The sequence below is a fragment of the Amyelois transitella genome, chromosome 3 (genome assembly GCF_032362555.1).
Source record: "Amyelois transitella isolate CPQ chromosome 3, ilAmyTran1.1, whole genome shotgun sequence".
Classification (NCBI taxonomy): domain Eukaryota; kingdom Metazoa; phylum Arthropoda; class Insecta; order Lepidoptera; family Pyralidae; genus Amyelois; species Amyelois transitella.
In genome coordinates, this window is record NC_083506.1 from 13496570 (window position 1) to 13516020 (window position 19451).

General features: G+C 36.8%; 1 protein-coding gene across 1 annotated transcript in view; it reads right to left on the reverse strand.

Moving 5' to 3' along the window:
• Positions 1–19451, reverse strand: part of LOC106136730 (cell adhesion molecule Dscam2) — a 196817-nt gene that overhangs the window by 65574 nt on the left and 111792 nt on the right. The window contains exon 3 of the mRNA XM_060949085.1: positions 16634–16802. Within this exon, the coding sequence (XP_060805068.1) occupies positions 16634–16802 (169 nt within the window). The remainder of the gene's footprint in view (positions 1–16633; positions 16803–19451) is intronic.

Below are 19451 nucleotides of genomic sequence, written 5' to 3' on the forward strand. Positions count from 1 at the left end.
TTTTATTTGACTACAATACAATTACTCTTTATTGCACCACAATAAAATACAGCAAAGGTTGATGAAAGGGTATGATAACCCTTTCATCCACCTTTACTCTGATTAGCGAGAGATGTTTAGTAATTCAAAATTGCTTCGGCTTTAAAATATATCGAAGTTCTAAAAAATCGCTTGTTTCATATCACTTAGTAGCTAAAAGAGTCAAGGTATAGGTAATTAGTAAGATGGTCAAACCCGAGATGCATTAAGTATGTGCAAAAGATTTTTAATTAATTTCTGAAAATTAAGATATTACGCTTTTAGCCTAAAGAAAGAGTAACATTTGTCTACATATCATACCTTGGTTACGGCATTCCATTTGACAATTAATGTAATTTAAAATTATAACTCTCAATACATTGTTATTCAATAATAGCTAAATAAAAAATGTTTCACTAACCAATTCCAATGCCCAAAGTAGGGCAGTTTCAACTCGGCCGATTTCACTCGCCCAGTGTGATCTACGTCCTAAACATCGTATGAACTCAATTGTTCTGTATTTCGTTTCGTATATTAGCTAAGTTGGCGGCGTGCGGTGAGCGTGTGCGCAACTATTTAAATATTAACGGTTCACCATTTCCTCGATTGCGTGTTTTATTGTTTTGGAGTAGTTTCGTGATCGATACGAAGTTGAGTAATTAACTTACGGTTTGTTTCTGGAGCTGAAATTAGCTTATTATTTATTGCAGTATCTCGAAATTTCATAATTAACTTAACCCATAACGCGTCCTAGTTCCTAACCGAGGCACTAACGTAAAACGGCACGAAGCGTCCTAGTCCCTAACCGAGGCAATAACGCAGTCTGTTGTCTTTGGTATTTTTTTTCAATCATTTAAATATCGTTGGTCCGCCCAAAACTTGTGTAACAACCAACAGAAAGTCTTTGTCCTTCGTTTTTTATTTTTTAAACCAATGACAATCAACAAAAATTTTGTAAATAAGAACATACTCGTGAGTGAAGTACGCGACAAGACAAGTGCCTTCCGCCATTATTATTTTTATTGTGCGGTGTGTAAAATCTATTAACGGAATTATGTCAAAATCTTTTAGAAGGAAAGTGTTTGTTTAATGTATTACATATCAAATTACAGCTTATTAAATAACCTATTTATTAACATTATTTGTTCTGGCCTAAATTTATGATTTAATGTCGAGAAATCGACATTACTTTTACGAACTGAAATCGAACTACGATCGACAATGTTTTCATTCGTTTTCATATTTATTCTATCAAACTAAGTACCATATAAACTATATAAAGTTTAACGTAAATTTACTCAGCTCTCTGGGTTTTTAATTAATTCTGTTGAACTAGTTATAATATAAACAATAATTCGTAATTATGTGATTTCGATCGTCCATATTGTTCATTGCATGGCATTGACCTTGTAATATTGAATTGCAGAATTCGATTGAAGTCGGTTAGAAAGTACCGTTCGCAAAAAGTTTTGCAAATTTGTTTAATTATTTAGGCTTACGTTTATGTGGCGGAAGTTGTAAATTTTAATTTAGGGTTCTGCACTTAGATTGTTTCGTAATGCTTTGACGTTGACCAGGGTTCTTAAGTGATCTGTATTTTTCATAAAAAAAATGTGGAATGGCTATAATGTGTATTATTAAATGATTGAAATTATCATTATTCCCTGATTTATTTATTTATTTAAAACTTTATTGCACAAATTAACAAAAAATATGTACAAAGGTGGACTTCATGCCATATGGCATTCTCTACTGACTAGTCTGATGACTGACTTACCATCAGACCAAACTGTGATAGCAAAATGGTGCGATAAAGTACAAATTATCTATTACTAGCTGCGCTACCTATATATTAAATTTCATCAAAATCCATCCAGTATATTTTACGTAATTAAGAGTAACGAACATCCATCCTTACAAAGTTGCATTTATAATATAATATTAGTAGGATGGATCTGGAATATAAGAATATCCAAGAGGATATTGTTATATAAATGTAAGTAGTACCTACCTATCGCTACACAAATCTCAAACTCACGTTCGATCTATGTGATTTGTTCTTTTTTTTTATTATAGCCCACGGCTCCGCCCGTGGTAAAAAAGGAGCTCCTGAAGGTTTAATCTGTCTCTGTGACAATTTCATCAAAATCTGTGTAGTAGTTTCTGGGTTTATTCATTACAAACAAAAAATAAAACAAATCTATCGCGGAGAAGAGTTATTCGGCTAGGCGGAAAACAAGGAGGCCTTAATTTTTTATGAATACTAGTGTAAAAAATATATATTATTTATTCGTTAGTTAAGCTATCTGAATATGTTTTTAATAGTCAATTTATTGTGTGGTATTTTAATTAGATTTAGGAGTTAAAATACGACACCCGAATTCTGGTGTATTACAACATTTATACTGAATGGACCCACATAAATTATTCGATACTTAGCAAGAAATATGGTCGATTTATTCACAAAAACACGTTATGGATTTTATTAAAAAAAATACACACAAAAAACTTGCGTAAAAATGACACATTACGATTGAATTACATTTTTGTTGCTAACGGTATGTTGCTCGATTCGTGGCTACGCACCCCGCCCGCACCCCTTCTTCGCCAACGGTCGAAATTGACAGTGTCCGACGGCAATTGTTTATCGTGTGTCATTTGCATAGTATATAATTAATAAACAATTGAAGAGTGATTGTTTGTGTTCAAGTGTTGTGATTATACTCATTCGTAGCGGAATTTACTAAACTTTGTGTTATTGGAAAATATTTTAATGAAATGGGAATGAATTTCGTGCAATTAACGTGTAAAGTGTAAATGGCGGCCAAAAAAATGTCATCTTTAAAATGTTCGGGGCTACAGATGATACTTGAGGTATTTATTAGTATATAATTTTACTTTTATCTTGATGCTCGTTTCGTTATCTTTTTTTAGGTATACAGTTTATTGAATATAATTATACGGTTGAAGCACAAAGTTAACTTTTCTGCGGAAAGTCGGCAAAATTTTCATTGTACGGGACGTTACCGGAGTGTAGACTTTAGGAAATGCGGACGCGTCACGGGTTTTTAGCTTTTGAGTTTTATTAATGTTACATGCTGTGTCTACTTCAGTAGGTATAGGATATTTTTAAACTATTTACCTTCAGTGCTGCGTGTATTGGAACTTTAAAAATGCCTTTAATGCGGGACATAATACGCAAAATAACAACTTGGACGTTGAGTTTTCACGTTTCATCATAAATACCGTTATGACTAAACTTCATTTCCCTACCATAATTCCCTATATCTAACGTGCCTTTATATCTTTCTACTATTCATTACAAACGTTTCTCTCAAAGTGCCAAAGGTAGCCTCCACTTTTAGCCGTGCAATTACCCCTCACAGGTGATCCAGCAGCAATTATTTGACCAACCCGGCTTCTCATTAACCGCGGAAAAAGTCCCAACAGCAAATAACAGAGCGCGCTATTTCACGCCAGAATAAATTGCGACGCGAATTAACGAATAAAAGTTTAAATTGAAGGACTGGTAACAGTTGCGTTGTTATATAGCTCGGTATGAATATTTTGATATTTATGTTTCTTGTACAATTATAGGACCATTTCAAATTCAAAACGTTTATTCTTTATTGGGGACACTTCAACATCACTTAATAATTATCATATCTTTGGTTTCACAACATTGGTTGACGTCAAAAAAAAATTTACTGCCGCTTCCAAAGCATCAGTGCAGAAGAAGCGGTAGCAAACTGCACTTCAGCATTTTCTTCAACAACTTTCGATGGCATTGTTTAAACTTTAAACAAAAGTATTATCAAATGTAGGGTAATAAATAACAGGCTTTGGAGGTCAAGTTTATCTGGATCCTAGATTCAATTAAAATTCTAAAATTGTGGCAGGTCACAAAATAATAATAAACTTGAATGAAGTTAACATCGCATGTAAGCATCGTGTCATCGAAAGATAAGAAACTTTAAAGGAACCCTAATACTATATACTTATTTAAACAACAGTAGGCCCTCACCCTCACAAAAGGCCACACCTGTTACCGCGAAAAACAATTTCCAAACAGAATCGGGCTCGAAGGACCATAAACCGTTATAACACACCGGCCTTTTGTCCAAACGGCGACCACGCAATTTCTGAAGAATACCTCAGGAGAATTCGCGTCCATTATGAACCGGATAATGGCGGAAATATTTCTTAACGTATTTTGGCGCGTTTTTTAAAAATGGAAACAAGATTATTTTTTTTGAGGGAAGGTTTAATGGACTGCGCTAACTCGTTCAATTTTAATATTGGATTTCTTTTGTTCGTCTCTGTTTTCGTTTTGACTTCGTTTCTTTGGGTTTGTTGTGTATAAACTTGTTTGTAAAATTGTTCAATTATTACCATGGAAGGTAATATGAATAGCGTAATGATAAATTTCAAACAGTTTAGTGCATATTTACAAACATATGTACATATAATTATGTCTATATCCCTTGTGGGGTAGATAGAGCCAACAGTCTTAAAAAGAGTGACAAGCCACGTTCAGATCCACATAGTACACGATGCTATTTATAAGTCTCATAATCTCTTAGTCGCCTTTTACGACATCCATGGGAAGGAGATGGAGTGGTCCTAATCTTTTTTTATAATTATATATATTAGTGTATATTTCCATGTTTATTAATTAGTTTACTGAAACCTTGGAGGTCGATAAAACATTCTATTAATATATCCATCGTAAAGACATTAATTACATCCATCCTTTTATAGATGTATAATACTTAAACTATTGTATACTCCAGATATAAAATTTTAGATCTGTTGACATAAAAAGTAAACAAAATAAACATAGCTACTTAATCATAAGCAGAATAAAAAGGACAAAAGTCATGTAACGACCGCTCGCGCACTTTAATCTAAACTTTTATATTGCCTCTTACATGGTTAAAGGTGTTTTCGGGACGAAATAAAAACTTTTTACTGTAGAATATTTTTATTCATTTATGTATGTCGTAAAAGGCGACCAAGGGATAAGCTTATAGACTTGCGATTCCCCTTTTAGACGATGGGCTAGCAACCAGTCGCTATTTGAATCTCAATTGTATCATTAAGCCAAACAGTTGAACATGGCCTAGCAGTCTTCTAAAGGCTCTGTCTGCCCCGCAAGGGTTTTAAACGTGATTATGTATGTATATATAATTAAATATTTGCGTGTGTCCCTGGGGAGGAACCTTGGGCTCGTAGAAGTGGCTTAGTCTTATGTTATTCCTCAGGGGGTAATTACGGGATATACCTAATTAATACATACATACATACATACATAAAATCACGCCTCTTTCCCGGAGGGGTAGGCAGAGACTACCTCTTTCCACTTGCCACGATCTCTGCATACTTCTTTCGCTTCGTCCACATTCATAACTCTCTTCATACAAGCTCGGCGGTTTCGGGTACTTTTGACCTGACCCTTTACCAGGACGTCCTTAATTTGATCAAGATACGTTCGTCTAGGTCTTCCCACTCCGACCTTTCCCTCCACACTCTCCTTGTATATCTGCTTAGTCAACCTGCTTTCATTCATCCTCTCCACATGACCGAACCATCTTAACATACCCTTTTCTATTCCTGTAACTACATCTTCTTTCACATCACAACATTCCCTTATCACGCTGTTCTTTATCCTGTCACTCAATTTCACACCCATCATACTCCTTAACGCTCTCATTTCCACTGCATTTATTCTGCTTTCATGCTTCTTTTGCCATACCCAACTTTCACTCCCATACATTAATGTCGGGACCAACACGCCCCTGTGCACAGCCAGTCGAGCCTTTTTGGATAGTTTCTGACTGCTCATAAAGGCATGCAAAGCTCCATTCACCATGTTCCCCGCGTTCACTCTCCTTTCAATATCACTATCATACTTGCCATCTGATGTAAACTTTGATCCTAGATATACAAACTCTTTCACTTGCTCCACTTTTTCTCCTCCAATCAAAATATTACATGCTGTCATTTCTTTCTCCATTTCAAAAACCAGTGTTTTAGTTTTACTTACGTTCACTTTCATTCCTTTCTCTTTTAAAGCTTCATGCATACAGTTTACCATCTCCTGTAACTCCTCCGCTGATGACGCCAGTATAACCTGATCGTCGGCATAGAGCAGACATTTGACGAGTAACTCATTCATCCTTAATCCACTTTTAGACTCTTTCAAATCTGTCAAACAGCTATCCATAAATAGGTTGAACAGCCACGGTGACGCAACACATCCTTGCCTAACGCCTTTCTCAATCTTAAACCACTCAGTGTGCGCTCCGTTTATCCTGACACAAGCACTCGAATCCTCATATAAGGATTTCAGTGCTCGTATTAAGAGACTGCTCACCCCATGCATAGAAAGTGCTGACCACAATTCATTCCTCTCAACTCTGTCATAGGCCTTTTCCAGATCTACGAATGTGCAATAGACTTTTTGACTCTTGGCCAAAAACTTTTCGGCTATGCACCGCAAGGAAAAGACCTGATCAGTACATCCCATTCCCTTTCGAAATCCCGCTTGAGCATCCCATATTTTGTCATCAGTTTCATTCCTGACTCTATTAATCAATACCTTAGCATACAATTTGCCGACGACGCTAAGCAGGCTTATACCACGATAATTTTTGCAGTCCAGCTGTGACCCTTTTCCTTTGTAAAGTGGCACGATAACAGCCTTACACCAATCTTTTGGTACTCGGCCGCTTCTCCAACACAAATTGAAAAGGCAGTACAACTGACTAGCTACTACGCCTTTTCCTGCTTTAAGCATCTCGACCGACACTCTATCACACCCAGCAGCCTTTCCCGCTTTCATACTCTTAAGTGCTTCCACAATTTCGAACATTTCAATTTCGCCTTCCATCTCATTCTCTTTTTCTTCGCTATAGCAGAAATCTTTCTTATTTCCTTCCTTTTTTTCAAATAAACTTTCAAAATAGTCCTTCCATATCTTTAGTACACATTCTTCTCCTTTCACAACGCTACCATCCTGGCATCTGATCCTAGTCAGCTCTCTGGTTATAGTATTTCCTCGGGCTGACCTTACGGATTTCCAGAATACTTTCAGATTTGACTGAAAGTCTTCTGATAGCCTTTTATCAAAATCCTCTTTATACTCTTCTTTCTTTCTAATCACAGCTTTCTTAACCAAATCTTTCATTTTCTTATATTCCTTACGTGCTTCATTCACATCTTCATCTATAACCTCTTGCATTCTTAAGTTAGCTTTTGCTGCTAACAAATCCAGCCATGCTTTCTTCTTTAATCGCACAAGTTCTTGCACATCTTTACTCATCCACGCATTTTTGTGATTTTTTCCTTTCCTTCTTCTACTTACACCACACACTTCAACAGCTACTTTCACAATTCTTTCTTTAAATTCCTTCCATCCATCTTCAATATCGCTCATTTCCTCTAAATCTTCAAATTCATCCTTCAGTCTATTAATATACTTCTTACCTACATCCATATCTTGCAAATTTTCTACTTTTACTCTTTCCAAAGCGCTGGTTTGCTCCCTTACCCTGTGCCGCCAGCGATTGAAGATACCCCTTATCCGGGATATCACCAGTAAATGGTCCGAGTCAATGCCAGCACCGCGATATGCACGGGTATCCAGCACTTTGTTCTTCAATCTTTCATCTACAATCACAAAGTCTATCATACTTTTTAAAATACCTTCCACTCTTGTGTAGGTGTGGATCTCTTTATGTTGAAACATTGAGTTCGACACAAAAAGATCCCACTCTAGACAAATTTCTAATACACTTCTTCCATTATCATTCACCTTTTCGTCACCAAACGCACCAAGCACCTTTTCATATCCATCACGCTTTACACCCACCCATCCATTAAAATCACCTAACATAATAATCTTCTCATTTGGCTTGGTAACTTTCAATACTTCTCTTACACTATTCCAGAACTCCTCGTTTTCGCTTTTTGCTGATGTTGTACCCCTCGAACCCACATCCCAAGGTGCATAAACACCTAGAACGAAGATCCGAGTGATTCCAACTTTCAGCCTAATCCATAGAAGACGAGGGCTGACACACTCATACTCATTCACGCACTCAGCCATTCGTGCAGAAAGAATTAGACCGACCCCTTGACAGCCTCGGCTGGTACTGGAAATTCCAGACCAATACGCCGTGTAAGGGCCGTGCTGCGTCGCGTCGCATCCTTTCCGCTTCGTTTCATTCACGCACAACACATCCAAACGTCTTTCATCCATCATCTGGCATACCTCCTCAATCTTATCCTTCATTCCTCCTCTTACATTCATCGTCGCAAAGCGGCTTTCAGCAGACCGCATACCGCTCCCGCCGGGAACGAGACGTGATGGGGTGCGGACACCATCGCCGCCATCTAGGTGCTCTTTCAAAAGATTTGCATCCATGCGATTCCCACGAGACGCTAGGGAAAAATTTTGTCCGCCCCAGCAGTTTCGCTCGCAATTTTAATACCTAATTAAAATTGCGAGAAATTTATTTTGGGCCTATTTCGTTCATCTCATCTCCTCGATAAGAGGATTAATTTAAAAGACGACTTATATTTTTGACCTACGTCTTTAGCTCGGCATTTATATAATCTCGTCGATTTGATGGACACTAATCTATATTAATACGTGTTTTCTTTTTGTTAAGATATGGTTATTACAGAAATTTGTTTATTTAAAAACGAAATTCATGGCACCGTTCATTATTATTTGTAGTTAATTAGCATTAACATAGCGCCATACCGCTCCAAAATTCATCTCTCCTCTCATGGGTCTACTGGAAGGGATTTCTTTTGTACTAGAATTACTATAATAAATGCTCCTGTATATAATTTTGTGTACATAAATAAATAAATAAATAGTAAGTACATAATTTCGACTTTATTAAATGTAATTGTGCCGTGTGATTCCCGGCACCAATATAAAAAAGAATAGGACCACTCCATCTCTTTCCCATGGATGTCGTAAAAGACGACTAAGGGATGGGAATAAAAACTAAGGACTCTTCTTTTAGACGATGGGTGAGCAACCTGTAACTATTTGAATTTCAATTCTATCATTAAGCCTAACAGCTGAACGTGACCTATCAGTCTTTCAAGACGGCTGGCTCTGTCTTCCCAACAAGGGATAGCGACGTGATTATATGAATGAATAAAATGTAATAGTAAAAGGAGTAAATTTAATACTTTTATTTTAAGAATGAACGTAACAAATAAAAGTCTCAAATTGTGTTACAGTAACAAGTCTGGAACTTTCTCGACGCTTAAAAATCTTCAGGCACTAACAAACACCAATTCACAAAGCTAGTAGTAAATTTTCTTTATCTTTCACTGCCATGAACTTCGGCTACATTTTTAAACTTAAATAAAAATAGATGTTTTTTTATTTGACGTAATTAATGTTACATACATACATACATACATAAAATCACGCCTCTTTCCCGGAGGGGTAGGCAGAGACTACCTCTTTCCACTTGCCACGATCTCTGCATACTTCTTTCGCTTCGTCCACATTCATAACTCTCTTCATACAAGCTCGGCGGTTTCGAGTACTTTTGACCTGACCCTTTACCAGGACGTCCTTAATTTGATCAAGATACGTTCGTCTAGGTCTTCCCACTCCGACCTTTCCCTCCACACTCTCCTTGTATATCTGCTTAGTCAACCTGCTTTCATTCATCCTCTCCACATGACCGAACCATCTTAACATACCCTTTTCTATTCCTGTAACTACATCTTCTTTCACATCACAACATTCCCTTATCACGCTGTTCCTTATCCTGTCACTCAATTTCACACCCATCATACTCCTTAACGCTCTCATTTCCACTGCATTTATTCTGCTTTCATGCTTCTTTTGCCATACCCAACTTTCACTCCCATACATTAATGTCGGGACCAACACGCCCCTGTGCACAGCCAGTCGAGCCTTTTTTAATTAATGTTTGAGACAAAAATTACTAACATAATAGGTATTTTGATGGCGAATAAACATTAATGGAAAAAATAAGAATTTGGAGAAAAAAAATTACCTCAGTGTTTGCCGGTACCACTAGGCGGATTTAGATAAAATGTTTTTCGTTGTACGTAAAGTTTCAACCATGGGAACGAGATGGAGTGATCTGATTTCTTTTTCTTTTGGTGCCGGGAATCGCACGGCACATTATGATGTATCAGATGTTATTTTCAGTCCATTTTTAATATCAAGTGCCGTGTGGTTCCCGGCACCAATCCAAAAAAGAATAGGACCACTCCATCTCTTTCCCATGGATGTCGTAAAAGGCGACTAAGGGATAGGCTTACAAACTTATGAATATGGGATTCTTATTTTTTTAGGCGATGGGCTAGCAACCTGTCACTATTTGAATCTCAACTCTATTATTAAGCCACACAGCTGAACGCGGCCAATCAGTCTTGTTAATACTGTTGGCTCTGTCTACCCCACAAGGGATATAGATGTGACTATATGTATGTGTTCAAAGACTTTTGACGGCCTCTGTGGCGCAGCGGTAGTGCGCTAGTCTGTGTCACCGGAGGTCCCAGGTTCGAATCCCGGCCAGGGCATGATGAGAAACTAACTTTCGCTGATTGGCCTGGGTCTTGGATGTTTATCTATATACGTATTTATTATAAAATATAGTATCGTTGAGTTAGTATCTCGTAACACAAGTTTCGAACTTACTTCGAGGCTAACTCAATCTGTGTAATTTGTCCCGTAAAAAACAAAAAAAAGACTACAATTTCACCGTCTAGCAGTCTCATATCCAATTTATCAATCATTTACCATTTCGCGCGACTCGACGCCCCGAATTGTCAGATCGCTAATGAAAATTGTGAACGGTTCTTGTGTGGGATATATTCCTAGAATTTCGTGAATTATTTATAAACAGAAAGCGTAAAATTAACAAAATAACTCACAAAATTTTCTCTTTTTTAACATTGTGATTACCCTGCATGATGGCTTCAAATATAGAAAACTAAAAGCAGTATGTTAGTTATATTTTACGTGCGCAAATAAATAAATAAAGACTTTAAAGTACTAAAGGGATACATATTCATCAATATTATATTTTGTACATACTCTAATGAGTATAGCCTGAAACTAGGTTCCTTCATGGCGTTACTTGGTCTATTTCGTTGGTATATATATATATATATATATATGTTATATCACTGCTTCGAAATTAATAGATTGATTAAATGTGGTTTTGCTAAGAGGCTTTGATTATAAATTTTAACTCTTTTAACAACAGCAAAAGGATCTCAAGCAAGTCCAGTTGCCAGAAACAGCCCAAGACCAAAAGTTTTGGCTCAGTGGAGTGAAAAGACCCGACCCTACAAAACGGGTCCATGGACGGAAGAAGAAGAAGACTCTTTAACAACAGCACGTCATCACTACATATTATAAAACAAAGTCCCCCGCCGCCTCTGTCTGTCTGTCTGTTCGCGATAAATTCGAAAAGTACGGAACGGATTTTCAAGCGGTGTTCAACAATAGATAGAGCAGCTCTTGAGGATGGTTTAAGTGTATAATAAGTTTAGGTTTTGTACAAACTGACGATATAACAACGATATTAGTTCAATAGGTCATATTCTCCATTCTATCATTAAGCCAAATAGCTGAACGTGGCCATTCAATATTTTCAAGACTGTTGGCTCTGTCTACCCCGTAAGGGATATAGACGTGACCATATGTATGTATGTAGGTCGAAAAAAATTAAGCCGATCAGGAGCTTTACTCAAGAACGCTGCCAAAACCTTTTGAGTTATAACAAAATAATGTATGATGGAATTGTACCTCTTTAATAGATCTACAAAAAAGTACGCGGTGTTATATATCTATCTTCTAAGGATTACACACAATACCTATTTTTTGCGTTTATTTAAAACAGTAAAAAGATGGGTTATTTACGAAAAGTTTCAACGTTATACACCTACTGAAATACCCGTGCGAAGCCGGAAAGGGTTGCTTGTCATTAATAATTGAAGGTTCTAAATTTAACTTTAAATTTTATTTGTAGTATTTTAACCTTTTTCTCTTCTAGTAGCTCAATGTTTAATAACTTATGGATATTAATAGAATTCCGACCTAGTTTCAATGCTAATCTAATTTGGAAATTAATCCTTCGGGGCTTACCTCGAACTGCGTTACAGATACAACAATTAGTTTGTAGTAACAATGTTATGATCAATACGCAAATCTCTAGTAGCTTTGATGTTGTTTATACGGATCAAAGTGAATCGTGACAAACATTTTAATATGCCCATCGAATTTGAAAGACATTTATCAGACTACAGAATATAAGTCACTTGCTGTTCCCGCGACTTCGTCCGCGTGGAATAGTTTTTTTGGGCATCATTGAAACACGCAAGGATGAATAATTATTCTCGTTTTTTTTTTCACATTTTCCCTTATTTCTTCGCTTTTAACAGTTGCAGTATACCTAATATTATATAGCCTAAAGCGTTCCTCGATAAATGGCACAACAAAATCTCCATCTCTCTCCAATGGATGTCATAAAAGGCGACTAAGGTGTAGGCTTATAAACTTGGGATTCTTCTTTTCGGCGATGGGCTAGCAACCTATCACTATTTGAATCTCAATTCTATCTTAAAGCCAAATAGCTGAACGTGGCCTATCAGTCTTTACAAGACTGTTGGCTCTGGCTACCCCGCAAGGGATATAGACGTGATTATTGATATCTGCAGTATAAGTAAGTAGGTTTAGTTTATTATTATTCCCAGTATTTCAACGATTCCACAAAGCAAGCTGCCGCGCCGACACTATCGTTTGTCTTCGTTACGAAAACCGCTCTAGACAATTACACTGGTATGATTTTGGCAGTGTATATTTTAGCCCTCATCGCAAAAAGGAGGTACCTATACTCTATTATAAGTTAAAACATTAATACGGTTTTGCAGATCGAAGAAGTATTAAAATTACCGTCTCCATGTGGAAAAAGGAAATGTCTTCTTCTTTCTCAATCTCTTATCCCATTATTTGGGGCCGGGTGTCCTCGCTAATTTGCGCTGAGTTATTCTATCCTGGGGGACACCCCAGGACAACATCAGGTAGTTGGGCGTATGAAAACGTATTTGTGGAAAAGTGTGAGATTTTTAATACTACAAGGAACTTATACATACATACATACATACGGTCATGTCTATATCCCTTATGGTATAGACAGAGCTAAGAGTCTTGAAAAGACTGATAGGCCACGTTCAGCTATTTGGCTTAATGATAGAATTGACATTCAAATAGTGACTAGCAACAATCTCAATTCTATCATCACGCCCATCGCCTTAAAAAAAATCCCAAGTTTGTAATCCTATCCCTTAGTCGCCTTTTACGATATCCATGAGAAAGAGATGGAGTGGTTTTATTCTTTTTGTGTATTGGATATATGAACGCAAAATCAAAAAAAGGTTTGTATTTTATCAATGATTCAATATATGTTACCACAAGGAAAGGCTTGTAAACCTGGAATTCTCATAGTTAATAAACTAGCAACCTATTACTATTTGAATTTCAAATCAACTTGTAAACCACACGACTGAACTGTTCGCTCTGTCTTGGCCGTAAAAGAAACATTAATTACACTATCTATTACAACATTTTTGCCAAATATCATCCTGGAACCTGTTCAAATAGTTCACCATCAGATTAAATCCTGTTATAGCTGGGCCATCTATATATCTAAAGTATGATAGTGTGTGCCGTATATCATATAATAATTGGCGGGCTGAAGCTATAACGAAGACAAATGAGAAGGCTACGTGCTACGCCCCGCCGGAGATGCCTAGGTAGGTATATAGTGTTTGTTGGGGGAGCGGGACGGATGTAATTGCCTATTTTTTTTCGATAAATATAAAGTGTTTGTTGAAAAAGAGACTTGATTTAGATACAATTGTGTCCTTAACTTAACCTGTCATCAGAACGTCGCCTATTTTATCAAAGTACATACGTTTTTCTTAGCCTCAATCTTAGAATGTGTATCTAAATACAAACATACATAAATATACTCACGTCTTTATTCCTTGCGGGGGAGACAGAGCCAACAGTCTTGAAAAGACTGATAGGCCACATTGGGCTATTTGGCTTAATGATGGAATTGAGATTCAAATAGTGACAAATTGCTAGCCCTTCGCCTAAAAGTAGAATCTCAAGTTTATAAACCTATCCCTCAGTCGCCTTTTACGACATCCATGGGAACAAGATGGAGTGGTCCTATTCTTTTTTGTATTGGTGCCGGGAACTACACGGCTACCCATCACTACGTCATAGTCAAAGACACAACCCGGAGGACAACTTTAGACAGAGACAATAAAAAAACTTTATTTGACGTCGCGAAGTGACCTCTCCGCGCAATCTCCAAAAATCGTCCTCCGAGGGCACATCCCGCCGTTTCGCATTAGAGTTTAATGGCACACAAGTTGTTAACGTTAATTAGTTAACCTGTTTCTGTTTTATTTTAATACTAGAGGCCGCCCGCGACTTCGTCCCCGTGGAATCAATACCGCGGGAACTCCGGGATAAAAAATAGCCTCTATGTTATTCTGGGTCTTCAACTAACTACATACCAAATTTCATTGAAATCGGTTCAGCAGTTTTTGCGTGAAAGAGTAACAAACAACGACACTGACATCCTGACATACAAACTTTCGCATTTCTAATATTAGTAGGATTGGCTTGTTTGAATTAATGTCTGCAGTGGTCAAGTTTTTGCGTAGCGTACAACATAAAACTAAATTACTAACTATAATTCATAGTTTGTCAGTTAGAACAAATTTGCAATAAACTTTTTATTGGAAATTTTTACCACGTTATTAGCCTAACCACCTACATATAATCACGCCTATATTGCCTTTGCAGATAAGACAGTGATAAAAAGACTGATAGTCTACGTTCACTGAACGTTTAGCTGAACGTCGTTCAGCTAAATGGTTTAATGATGGAATTGAGATTCAAATAGTGACAGGTTGTTAGCCTATCGTCTACAAGAAGAATCTGAAACTTATAAGCTTATCTCTTAGTCGCCTTATATGATATCCACGGGAAAGATATGGAGTGGTATTCTAAGGGCCGGGAACGGTAAAGGGGAATATTAAATTATTATATTCAAGGTCAGTAGAAACTCTTTATATTATCTACTTTAACACATAAGCTGCAACAAATTATTATTTATATATTTTTAATAATTCTTGTATGGATTCAGGAAAATAATGTTATAAAATAAACTATTGTTAAAAACACTTCAGACATATCAAAGTACTCTTAATACCCTGAACAACGAAACCAAATTGTAAATTGGCAATAACAACGCTGTGAATGTGCAAATTATTCACATTCGATACCTACCGTGTAGTTTTGTTTCATGATAGTTACTGAGTCATGCGTCAATATACTTCCTGAATACTTGATTTTTTTTCCATATTTTTGTATTATTGTGCCGTGTGGTTCCCGGCTCCAATACAAAAAGAATAGGACCACTCCATCTCTTTCCCATGGATGTCGTAAAAGGCGACTAAGAGATAAAGCGATCGTTCCCGTACTCCTCCGAACGGCTTGACAGATTTTCATGAAATTTTATGAACATATTGAGTAGGTCTGAGAATCGGCCAACATCTTTTTTTCATACATACTCGTACCTCTTAGTAATAAGAGTTGTCCACTCTTAACAATTTTTTTAACTAGAAATTACTTAAAAATTATTTATATAGCAAATCAACATTTGCCGGGACAGCTAGTTGATTTATAATATCCTTCGATACCACACAGTGATAAAATTTTCCCAAATCACTCTCACATATTAAAAGTCATATAGAGAACAATAGTTTGATATCGCAATGATCCGCATCTTTGTCGGTCAATTAAGTTTGACCGAATGAAGCAAAAACTGCCTGCAAGATTGACCGATCGTGATCTCGCCTGGGCAACTCTATCATTAGTACCACATCACTCATACCCGGTCCGTTCCGTTCATTCATTCATTCTTTTCCGCTTTGTTGGACTAAACGAATGACCGATGGATTCCATCTGCGGACCAATTAAGTTATGATGTATTTTTATCACTTTATTTAATAAAATAAAAGATTTGAAATTGTTTAGTGTTTACATAATTTATATCTCATACTGATAGGTGTGAAATAGAAAAAGGTTTTATAACAAATAGAAGACCTCAGCCATTCGGAACAAAAACCTTTTTTCAACCCGCCTTAGGATTTAACCCACTTTCTGCTCATAGACACTCCTTTATTTCCACAATACAGAGGCTAATCCAAATTCAAAATTATTATTCATTATTATGGGTCATTACTAACATAACTCAATAATTGTCATATCTTTCGATTTCACAACAAGAGGCCCATAAGAAATTTATATAAAGAAGTTAAAATTATTTCTCAGAGTGAACCAATTACTATTATGGTGCAGATTAAAATAAGGTGATAATAATCCAATCTCAATTCTATCATTAGACCAAATAGCTTAATGTGGCCATTCAGTCTTTTCAAGACTGTTGACTCTGTCTACCCCGCAAGGGATATAGACGTGACTATATGTATGTATGATAATAATCCAGATTGTTACCTCAATCCAGGCACGTCTGTGACCGGCGCGCCGTCCTCCGTCATCCAGGATATCGTCGGAGGGGGGGAACCGTGGGCTACGCAGGAGACCCTGGCCCCGGAGCTGTTGGAGAACCGCAGCCGAGGAGGCGGCTCCATGAGGAAGATCAGCTGGCTGAGGGCGGGCGATGCTGTCGACAAGAAGGAAGTATATCTTGACAATTGCCATGATCAATCAACAATAAAGTACTGTTTACTACAATTTTTTTTTTCTTTGTTTTATATCCTTTTGCTTTTTACAATGTATACATATGTATGTATGTATTTATGCTTTTTAAATTTACTTTATTTTAATAAACATGTGATAAAAACTTAGAAATAATAAAATTTCTAATTTACATAAATAATGAATGTTTTTTTACCTAACCATTGTCCCACTGTTGAACACAAGCGTCCGTACAACCTTCCAGATAATTCTATTTATCAACTCCTTCATTCATTTTTTTTTTAATGTTATTCAAATTTAGTTAATCCACTTTAGAGTTACACTCACAACATGTTACAATAACAAAAGAAACAAACAACGTTTAGTTCAACTGTCATAGCACAACATAAAATGTTTAAGTTTCACAATATTTTGCGACGAGTGTACGTAGGTACATACATAGGGTAGAACCAAAACGAAGTTTCAATTCGGCAGTTACGAACGCCATAAAATATTGTCACCTGGCCAGCGCCGACGTATCGCGCGTTTTACGCGTCACTAACACGGCGGAGCTTTTTATAGTCCCGGCAGTAAATTTGAGTGCCTCCCGAAGCTCCCGGCCTAAGCTCTCGTAAGCTGCGCGTGTAATTTCGCTTTATTAAGTTCGCTGCTCATACAGGATATTAAAGTCGGTATTTGATGGAAAAAATGAGGTAATATCGGCACTTTGGGGGCTGAGGCCACCTGATGCCGAGTATTTTTGTCGAATATAGTTTAGAAATTGATAATGGAATGTTGGAAAGCTAAGAATGGGATCGTAAGCATACCGCAGATGAGATTGACGTCAATTTTTGGTAGCATACATACATAAAATCATACCACTTTCCCGGTGGGGTAGGCGGAGACTAGATCCTTTTGGTAGCATATTATTATGTTTTTTGTTTCCATTGTAATCTATATTTTTAAGGGACGTGACTACCCCACGTATGGCTTTACCAACCTTCAGCCGAGTTGTTGTGTTGGGAGAATTCCGTTTGTTCTCTAACAGCCAGTAATTTTATTTTTATTTTATTTTTTTGATACTCTTAGTTGAAAATTTGCCAAAATATTATTTCGAATTGCACTATATTAAAATTCATCGTAGCGTTGACGTAGCAACCGCTACGAAGTTGTTGCAACCGCTACGAAGTCGTAGCAACCGCTTCGAAGTCGTAGCAACCGCTACGAAGTCGTTGCAACGTTCTTAATAGTCTTCAGCACAAGTTATCAGTACAGAAATTACATTCAAAGTTACTCTCAACTATGACACATAACTTCATTTGCTAAAATTGTAGCCTACGTTTGAATTAAATTATTCAACTACGTCCATTCAATAGGTGAATTTCTAAAAAAAATGGCTCTGCTCTGTACAAAACAAATATCATAATTATAATCAAGATTGTGACATACCTAACTAATTTATATGCAATCAACTGTTAATTCACAATAGTATTACAAACTAATTAACACATTTATTATGTACTGGAACATAACGTAAATTAATGTATTGTATTGATCCGAATAGGTAGACATAAGTCCTTTGAATACCATTAGGATTAAGTGAATGGATTAAATTTATATAATATCCCATTAATATTATCCTTATAGGAATTACAGCGCTTAGTTGTATTAGTATGATGAGACGGTTTGGACATGTCGAGAGAATGGATGAGGATAGACTTACGAAAGGAATTTATAAGGCAGAGACTGACTGTAAAAATAGGACAGGGCCGACCTTGTCGAACTTTCAAGGACCAAATTTCGAATTTCTTGAAAAAGGGAGATGTTAGGAGTACCCGTAATCGTCGAATATGCATGAAAAGATTAATGAGTGTAGAGGAAGCGGGAGATGTCTGAAAGAATTGTAGCAAGTGGAAATCCATAGTCTCTGCCTACCCCAATGAGAAACAGGCGTGACGGTATGTATGTTGTTTATTATTCTATTTGCCTCGGTCTTTCACGACTTTGAAACAATTGTACAATGTTCATTTGACCTACGAGCACCTAGTTGGAGGATATAGTGAACAGGTTTATTTATCGTCGAATCATTAATTTTTATTGACGAATGGTATACAGATGTAAGGCCTGTTGCCCGATCTCCTTATGACGAAAAATTATATCGTTGAAATCGTTCGCAGACCGAACGACGGTCATAGAGCAAATTTTGACATTTTCTCATATCGAAATCATGTTAACGAAAAATTACTAAATTGATTGAAATTATAATGAAAGAAAGAGTCGCTCATCTAAATGTATTCTTCTCTCATGTTCCGAAAAATGTTAAATATAAATAAATATATACGGGTCATATTACACCGTTTGAGTTGGCCTCGAAGTAAGTTCAAAACTTGTGTTACGATATACTAACTCAACGATACTATATTTTATAATAAATACTTATATACTTATAAATAAACATCCAAGACCCATGCCAATCAGAGAAAGTTCATTTCCCATCACGCCCTGGCCGGGATTCGAACCCGGGACCACCGGTGTCACAGACAACCACACTGCCGCTGCGCCACTAAGGCCAACTAATAAATGATTAAATTAATTTTGAATTTCAAACGTAAATCCTCGAGAAGCTAATAATTAC